Raw genomic sequence first — 9,578 nt, 5'->3', positions numbered from 1 at the left:
AGTACGATTTGAGCTGTAACACCAACATGTTACAAGCAGACCACCATAGTCCCTGTGCCAAAGAACACAAAGGTAACCTGCCTAAATGACTACCGACCCGTAGCATTCACATCTGTAGTCATAAAGTGCTTTGAAAGGCTGGTCACGGCTCACATCAACACCATTATCCAAGAAACCCTAGACCCACTCCAATTTGCATACCACCCCAACAGATCCACAGACGACGCAATCTCTATTGCACTTCACACTGTCCTTTTTTTATTGAACCTTTAACTAGGCAAGTCAGTTACAAAGAAATTATTATTTACATTTACGGCCTACCCTGGATAAACCCTAACGACGCTGAGCCAATTGTGCACCCTATGGGATTCCAATCACGGCCGGTTGTGATACAGCCTGGAATCGAACCAGGGTCTGTATTGACGCCTCTAGCACTGAGATTTAAAAAAAAAAAAAAGTAACCTTTATTTAACTAGGCAAGTCAGTTAAGAACAAATTCTTATTTTCAATGACGGCCTAGGAACAGTGGGTTAACTGCCTGTTCAGGGGCAGAACGACAGATTTGTACCATGTCAGCTCGGGGGTTTGAACTTGCAAACTTCCGGTTACTAGTCCAACGCTCAAACCACTAGGCTACCTTGCCGCCCCGGCATGGCCATAGACCGCTGCGCTACTCAGGAGCCCGGGAGCCCTTTCCCACCAAGATAAAAGGAACACCTACGTGAGAATGCTATTCGTTGACAACAGCTCAGCGTTCATCACCACAGTGCCCTCAAAGCTCATCACTAAGCTAAGAGGAAAGGGGGATACCTATTCAGTTGTCCAACTGAAGGACCCTGGGACTAAACACCTCCCTCTGTAACTGGATCCTGGACTTCCTGACAGGCCGTCCCCAGGTGGTAAGGGTAGGTAACAATACATCTCTCATGCTGATCCTCAACAAGGGGGCCCTCAGGGGTGTGTTCTCAGTCCCCTCCTGTACTCCCTGTTCACCCATGACTGCATGGCCAAGCATGACTCCTACACCATCATTAAGTTTGCCGACGACACAACAGCGGTAGGCCTGATCACTGACAACGATGGTGCCAGGATAACAACCTCTCCCTCAACGTGATCAAGACAAAGGAGATGATTGTGGACCACAGGAGAAAGAGGGCCAAGCACGCCCCCATTCTCATCGACTGGGCTGTAGTGGAGCAGGTTGAGAGCTTCAAGTTCCTTGGTGGCTACATCACCAACGAACTGTCATGGTCCAAACACACCAAGGCAGTCGTGAAGAGGGCACAACAAAGCCTATTCCCCCTCAGGAGACTGACAAGATTTGGCATGGGTCCTCAGATCCTCAAAAAGTTCTACAGCTGCACCATCGAGAGTATCCTGACTGGTTGCATCACCACCTGGTATGGCAACTGCTCAGCCTCCGACCGCAAGTTACTACAGAGGGTAGTGTGTACGGCCCAGTACATCACTGGGGCTAAGCTGCCTGCCATCGAGGACCTCTATACCAGGCGGTGTCAGAGGAAGGTCCTACAAATTGCCAAAGTCTCCAGCCACCATAAGCATAGACTGTTCTCTCTGCTACCTTACAGCAAGCGGTACAGGAGCACCAAGTCTAGGTAAAAAAAAAGGGTTCTTAACAGCTTTTACAGACAAACCATAAGATTCCTGAATACAAAACGACATGTATTTAACCTTTATTTAACTAGGCAAGTAAGTTAAGAACAGATTCTTATTTACAACGACGGCCTACACCGGCCAATAGTGGGCCAATTGTGCGCTGCCCCCCCCCCCCCCCCCCCCCCTCTACCTACACGTACATATTACCTCAATTAACTCGACTAACCTGTGCCCCAGCACATTGACTCTGTACCGGTTACTCCTGTATATAGCCTCGTAACTGTTATTTTATTGTTGCTCTTTAATTATTTGTTATTTATCTATTTTATTTTTTTCCATTTTTATTTATGTATTGTTTACTTCAGTTTATTTAGTAAATACTTTAACACATATTTTTTCTTAAAACTGCATTGTTGGTTAAGGGCTTGTAAGTGAGCATTTCACTGTAAGGTCTACACCTGTTTTATTCGGCGTGTGTGTCAAATACAATTTGATTTGATTCCAATATATAGTTGGAGTAGCGCTATAGGGGTAATGTGTAGTTGGCCAGCTATAGAGGTAATATGTAGTTGGAGTTGGCCAGCTTGCGTTCCTGCACAGCAGGAACAGTCTCTCTGTGGCGTAGTGGCCGGTGACAGTCAGGGTCCTGGAGGGAGGGGTAGTGCTGTCTGTAGCAGAGCCAAGAGAACACCAGACCCAGACCAGAACCCACCAACACATCTAAACACAGAGGGGACAACGCACACATATACAGAAGTGACACAAAGATCTTAGCACATCTCTCAATAGTGGATTAGAATAATATTTTCTTATATGTTTATAGCGCTTTTCAAAGTGAACATGGTTAATGGCTAGCCCTCTCACCTTGCCAGTGGTGTTTGTAGTCGCAGGTCCTGGAGAGAGCGATCATGAAGGCTAGGAGGAGGGGAGCGAGGAAGAGACACAGTCTCCAGGCCCTGCCCCGACCCCCCAGATTAAAGCACCGCAGCTTACCTCCAACATACAGCGCTGTGAAGCCCAGTCCAGTGAATGCAACTTGGACAAGACGAGAGGAGAGAGGGGATCAGAGATGGGGCAGGCACATGTATCAAAGTAGGATCAACAGTTTTATTCATAATGATATGAGAAGGCTTGACATGAGAATGCTTAGGCCAGTGCCTGAATAAACACAACATTGTTTATCAAAGTTACCACACACATATACTGCACACACACACAGGTCCAGTCTAACTAGCTGTTAATCTGAACGAGCCCACTGTAGTCTCACAGCCAATCAGATCTGCTCTCGAAAGAGAACTAGCCAATCAGATTGGGCCTTACAGGAGGAGTGTCCACTGGGAAAGCTCTTCCTGCCCTCCATGACCACTTCTGAGTCGCCGCTGCAGTGCATCTCCAGGTTCATCTGTCCGTCTGGGAAACAGCGGTAGAAGAAGTCTGGCCGTGGCCTGAAGCACACACAGAACACACACTACATCACATCCAGTCAGCATAATACCGAGCTGGCCTGAAGCACACAAAACACACACGACATCACATCCAGTCAGCATATTTTATTTTTATTTTACCTTTATTTAACTAGGCAAGTCAGTTAAGAACAAATTCTTATTTTCAATGACGGCCTAGGAACAGTGGGTTAACTGCCTGTTCAGGGGCAGAACAACAGATTTGTACCTTGTCAGCTCGGGGATTTGAACTTACAACCTTCCGGTTACTAGTCCAACGCTCTAACCACCTGTTAGAGTCTAACCACTAGGCTACCATAATACTGAGCTGGCCTGAAGCACACACAGAACACACACTACATCACATTCAGTCAGCATAATACTGAGCTGGCCTGAAGCACACACACTACATCCAGTCAGCATAATACTGAGCTGCCCTGAAGCACACACAGAACATACACTACATCACATTCAGCCAGCATAATACTGAGCTTGTAGCAATGTAACCCTAACTGTACATCTCCAGACTAGTATTCCAAACTAGTACTCCAGACTAGTACTCACCGGCCCACGACCAGCTTGATGGCGTTGGTGAAAACTCCGTTCAGTACCAGAGCCAGAGTCACCGCTGAGGTACAGAGGCAAACAACTGGGTCAGTATTTCTCTCACACACATCTCTGTGCAGCTGGCCAAACACCATGTGTAGTTCTACAGTCAGTCCTTACCTAGCGAGGCCTCTCTCACGTCTCCGCTCTCAACTCTCTTCAGAAAGGTGAAAAGCAGGATCACCAGGAATGGAGTGAAACACGCCACGCTCTGATACGAGGGACATGGTCAGTACCATAGCAATAGAATTAGTAAGACAGAATGGTAGCACTTTACATTAAAGCACAAGAGTACCTGGTAATAACATGGAAACAAGTTATTGTTGCTCTCCAGTTTATCCTGTGCTGTAATCTAAAGTACTACCAGCAGAACAAATATTCACATTCAATGTTCCATGATTCCAGTGAATTCAGTCAGTGCTTCCCCCGACACACACCAGTACTCACAAACATGAGCGAGGTGGGGACATGGTCATTCTCCACTCTGTGAAATCTATACAGCCACATCTCCTCTGCCTGGATCTCACGAATAAAGGGTGGAAGCTGCTCTGTCACACTGAGGGAGATAACACACACACACAGTTTAGTTCATTTGTGTTGCACCAGACAAGTCCATAAGGAACACATTTGTCAATGCTATTGCGATGTTTCAACTTGAATTACTCACAGGAAGACAACCAGAAGCAGCAGTCGGATAGACACCTCTGGCAGTAAGCCACGCAGCAAGCCCCTCTTCATCTTGTTTATCAGGTTAATTTCCAGACAGATCACTTGGCAAATCCACTAGAATCCTCTCCAAAACTGGGAGGAGGGGGGGGGGAAGAAAGAACGTGTTCAAAATTATACATTTAACACACGTATAAACACAATGAATAACACATATTTAAGTCTGACTTTGTTGACATATGGCAGTGTGAACCAAATCAAATAAATCGATTGGTTCAAGAACAGGTACAGGAGAGAAGGCATGCTAGTCTTTCTTGTTCCATATCGAACCAAGCGTCACGATAAATTGATAGGATACACTTTCCTCGTGGTGCTCTTTAAAATGACCAAATAAATCGTATAATACATCTCCTAAACAAATTATTCATAATTTATTCATTTTAAACAGTGCCCTGCTCTTGTATAGATAGCTGGATACATCTTTTATTATTGCTAGTAACGTTAGCCTAGCTACATCATCTGTCTCTTGCCACACATCTGTGAATAACATTTGGGGGCATTTCCGCATTTCCAGCGGTCTAAACCAGGAGAACCAACCTGAAACTCGGTGTTTAACTAAATCTTTCTCCGCATACTCGCACTGCTAGCTACCGTGACCTGGGCCTCTCCATCATCATCCTTCACCCATCCGCTAAACCGGTATAGCGAGAGAGATGCCCAGAGGAGAAAGCTTTGTCGGTCGTGTCGAAGTATAATGGCGCTTTCAAGACAACTGGGAACTCGGGAAAAAACGAGGTCAAATCATGACTTTAATGATGTTCAGAACGGAAAGTTGGAGATCTACAAAGATGCCCGAGTTTTCAACTTGGAATTCCGAGTTGGGGGACCATTCAAAACGATTTTTTCCAGTCGGAGCCCGTTTTTCACGAGTTTCCAGTTGTCTTTAACGCAGCATAAAGTGCGATGCCACGTCACATAACGGGACGACCTCTAGTGGGCAAATGGTAAAATAACAAATGTGATTATTATGACCCAAGAGTGTCTTTGGGCTCATTGACAAAAAATAAATAAAAATGCAATTACTATCGATTATTTTAATCTGGCAATTTAAAGTGCTATTCTATTTTCCATGAAGAGATTGACAAATTACTTCCACTGAGACACAGTACATCTTTATTTAAGTCAAACTTCAGGCATGTCTGAACTCCTCAGCTCCAACTCAACCTCCTTTAGAATGAAAAAAATAAAAAGACAGTCATGTACAAAAGAGCGGCATCCTCACAGTCACACACACATTTAGAAGCAGAATTTTACAGGCAATAGCACGCCACAGTAACATTATCCTATGCAAGTTCAATGCAATTTATGTACAAGTCTTAACATTATGCAATAATGACTGCTGAACAGTAAAACAATATGGTAACTCTGTGTTCATCCACTTTTTAATTGAAGCAACATTGATAGATACGACCCCGGCGTAATCCCCAAAGCAGTTTCACTATATGACTGGAGAAATTAGTTCCTCTGAAAACACTTTTTCCCCTAATGTCTGGGAGAGCATGTCAATCACCTGTAATGACAGAATTAACAAATAGTATTGCACAAAATAAAAAATAACTGGAAGGTGTGGAACAGAAACATATGATTCAGAAAGGGCCCCTTCCAAAGTCTGTGTTGGAAGATAGTACTTTGATAACTCAGTCTTCGTAACCCTACTGTTTGACATCCTCTTCAGCGAGGATCATGTAAAAACATGGTTCAAATCTATACTGTCTGTGGCAAACAGAATGACAACTATATGGTCATTGTACAGGCTGAATGTTGTGTTCAAGTCCAACTAGCATAAAGTGAGTAAGTTTCAAAACAGGTGCAAAAAAAAAAAGGCTATTGGGTTGGCCTGGATAATCTTTGTGCAATACCAATAGAGGATCAAATCAGAATACAATGACCTAAAAGAGAATCCACGTGTTTTTTTTTTAACATAACAACAAATGAGCATTACAAACGGATACAAAATATGTCCCCAACTAGTAAAACAGATTCAGATTTGCCTTCCTTTCAGAATGGAAGGGGTGCATCCAGTCTTGGGTGAAAATTATATAGTTCTGCACAAATTGCTTTTGTGTTGGTGTAAGCATACAATGGTCCAGTTTGCAATGGTCACTAATTGAAGGTTAGAGAAGGCTTAAAGACTAGGTACTCCTTACAAACCATGACAAGACAGCCAGAGGACCTGAGATGTGGCTCAGAATGAATAGGCCCAATATCCATCATAGATATCTACCATGTCAAATCAGTTATCAATACAATACTCATGTTTGTGAACATATTGATCTGTAGTACCAAACAATACAAAAATAATGAAATTAAAGAACAAAATATAATTCAAGTTATAAAAGGTTGTTAAAAATATGACAGTGCCTTGATGCACCTATATGATCGTGTGCTGCGTGGACCACAGCCTAGTACTGAAATGATCTAAATCTAACACCTATCGAAAGAAAATACTATCATTTGGCAGGTTTGAGAGCAACCAAGTCCATATTCCATTCAATTGTGTTTACCCTGCTATATGCATTAGGAGAAATCAACAGGCTTCAATCCCCAATTAATGTAAAATCATTGGCACAATCTAATTCTATTTCGTTGAGACATGAACGTGGACACAGTTTGACACAAGACGACAAGAGCTATGGAAACATTTGACAAACGTGTATTTTTCTGTGAGCTATGGTTTTTAAAAGGCATGGATACATAAACCAGTAATGTTCCAGAGAAGAGAAAGCACGGGCTCAGACAAGAGTAGCAGACTACTGTTCTAGGTTCAACATGATCATGTGAGTTTAGGCTGAATTAAGTGCTCGTTTACTTCACATCACAATGTTCAATTGCTTTCAACTGCGTTAACAGGAGTACAGTGAGTCACAATACAGAGAGCTTGGCCTATGAGGAGCAGCTGTTATCAAACAGCGGTACCATTACACTAATAGAAAATATATGAAACGTAAACGACAACTACATACAGAATCATCCATTTTAAAGCTCCCTATTGATTTATAGTCTTGTTACTTAACACTTTGGGTGGGTGCGGTTTTCCAATAGGTGTTTTTGATACATCAATCAACTAGTATAAAGGGTATGATATAATTTCAAAAATCTGTCATAGGAGGACGAGATTAAAAACACTGTACATTTTCTTTACTTATCTGATACCGAAGTACTCTACAACCTAATGTTGATACAAAACCAATTTGTGGAGATGTACACAGTCATACAAAAAGGTGAAAATAAATACCCACCAGGTCAAAATACAGAATGTACTAAATACCTTGAATTAAGATGAGGGCGTTAGTCGTTCTACTATGATAAAAAAAAAAACAGAAAATGTGATCGGCAGTAACTTGTGTGAGAGAACGTTTTCAGACCCAAAGATATTTGGATCATGTCGTTGGACCTATACCAGAAGTTACAAAACAGTTGAAAATTCCTACATTACTACAGAAAAGAGGTATCCATTTCAAGCATGTACAATGTCATGTATTACATAGATGTATGTTATGACCTACCAAAAGTATGTAGCAATAAACTGTGAAAGTGCTTTAAAAAGGTTTAGCAGAACAATTTAAAACATAACATTTGCGTGTACAGTACAGTACACACAGCATCACTTAAATTACTGCACACAGAGCCAATGAACAGCCACCTCTCTCTCAGGTCAGTATGTTGGAAATTAGTCCCTCAAGGCTGGCTGCATTACCGTGTACAAACAGACTTTGACCATATTTGTATAATATAACACTTCACTAATCTAATGAAGTGTAACACTAAATCCTAGGAGGAAATAATCACCAGAAAGTATGCTGCTCAACCTCTCAATTTGAATGAAATGTAACTTCCTCTCCAAAAATGCATTCCTGTCTGTTTCCATAGACAGTGAAGGGGGACAGTCATAGAAGAGTGAAAACGCCTCCCCTCTCCTCCTCTTAAACACTTGTGGTTTACAATATGAACCAATTATGTCCACAATGGAGAGCGAGACTGGGGAACTGACAAATGGAACTAAAATGTAATGATGTGATGTCATTCATTACACTATATGCCCTTATAATTCACCATATTAGAAGGACTATGTTCACAAAGAGATCTGCGCAATTCTAAACACGTAAACAAACAATACACCATTCACCGAGATGAAGTGAGATAATCTGTTTGTAAACATTAACACATATATATAAACTGGCCACTGAGTATGTAAATACACATACACACACAGTGGCCAATTTATTAGGTACACCCATCTAGCGTATTGGATCCCCAGTTTATTAGGTACACCCATCTAGCGTATCGGACCCAGTTTATTAGGTACACCCATCTAGCGTATCGGACCCCCCTTTGCCTCCAGAACAGCCTGAATTATTTGAGGCATGGAAACGTTGCTCAATTGGTATCAAAGGACCTAACATGTTCCAGGAAAACATTCCCCACACCATTACACCGCCAGCCTGTACCGTTGACACCAGGCTGGATGGAGCCATGGACTCATGCTGCTTATGCAAAATCTTGACTCAGCATGATGCAACAGTAACCGGGACACTTCGGACCAGGCAATGTTTTTCCACTCCTCAAATTGTCCAGTGTTGGTGATTGCGTGCCCACTGGAGCCACTTATTCTTGTTTTTAGTTGATAGGAGTGGAACCCGGTGTGGTCGTCTGCTACAATAGCCCACCCGGATTAACGACTTGTGTTCCGAGATGCCGTTCTGCACACTACTGTTGTACTGCATTCTTTCCCTGTTTGAGGCCCGCCTGTTAGCTTGCACGATTCTTGCCATTCTCCTGCGACTTCTCATCTACGAGCTGTTTTATCGTCCGGAGAACTACCGCTGACTGGATGCTTTTTGTTTGTCGGACCATTCTCGGTAAACCCTAGACACTCATGCGTGAAAAGCCCAGGCTGGCCGTTTCTGAGATACTAGCACCGGGCTTGCCTGGTACCGACAATCATACCACACTCAAAGTCACTTAGGTCACTCGTTTTTCCCATTTAACATTTAATCAAACAGTAACTGAATGTCTCAATGCCTGTCTGCCTGCTTTATATAGAAAACCATGGTTACGTGACTCACTGTCTGTAGGAGTGAACCATTTTTGTGAATGGGCTGGTGTACCTAATAAACTGACCACTTAGTGAATGTGTGTGTGTGTGTGTATATATATATATATATATATATTTATTACATACACACA

At 42.7% G+C, this 9,578-nt stretch overlaps 1 protein-coding gene across 1 annotated transcript; it reads right to left on the bottom strand.

Annotated features, from left to right (window-relative positions):
• Positions 1–1,662: 1,662 nt before the first annotated feature.
• Positions 1,663–5,301, bottom strand: LOC110525801 (phospholipid phosphatase 5). Its single transcript, XM_021606235.2, has 8 exons — positions 4,929–5,301; positions 4,333–4,466; positions 4,113–4,221; positions 3,786–3,876; positions 3,624–3,687; positions 2,938–3,062; positions 2,482–2,652; positions 1,663–2,337 (listed from the first exon to the last, which is right to left on the bottom strand). Exons 2-8 carry the CDS (start codon positions 4,401–4,403, stop codon positions 2,168–2,170), a joined length of 801 nt encoding a protein of 266 aa, XP_021461910.1. The 5' UTR covers positions 4,404–4,466; positions 4,929–5,301; the 3' UTR covers positions 1,663–2,167.
• Between the last annotated feature and the right edge of the window lie 4,277 nt (positions 5,302–9,578).

Source organism: Oncorhynchus mykiss, chromosome 6, assembly GCF_013265735.2.
Source record: "Oncorhynchus mykiss isolate Arlee chromosome 6, USDA_OmykA_1.1, whole genome shotgun sequence".
Lineage (NCBI taxonomy): Eukaryota > Metazoa > Chordata > Actinopteri > Salmoniformes > Salmonidae > Oncorhynchus > Oncorhynchus mykiss.
Note: the sequence above shows the minus strand (reverse complement) of the source record. Positions and strands in the feature narration are given on the sequence as shown.

Coding starts and splice junctions, on each gene's coding strand:
- LOC110525801 (XM_021606235.2), bottom strand. CDS start 4,403: ATGAAGAGGGGCTTGCTGCGTGGCTTACTGCCAGAGGTGTCTATCCGA. Junction 4,222..4,332: donor CTGCTTCTGGTTGTCTTCCT/GTGAGTAATTCA, acceptor TATCTCCCTCAG/TGTGACAGAGCAGCTTCCAC. Junction 2,653..2,937: donor TCCCAGTGGACACTCCTCCT/GTAAGGCCCAAT, acceptor GTCTTGTCCAAG/TTGCATTCACTGGACTGGGC.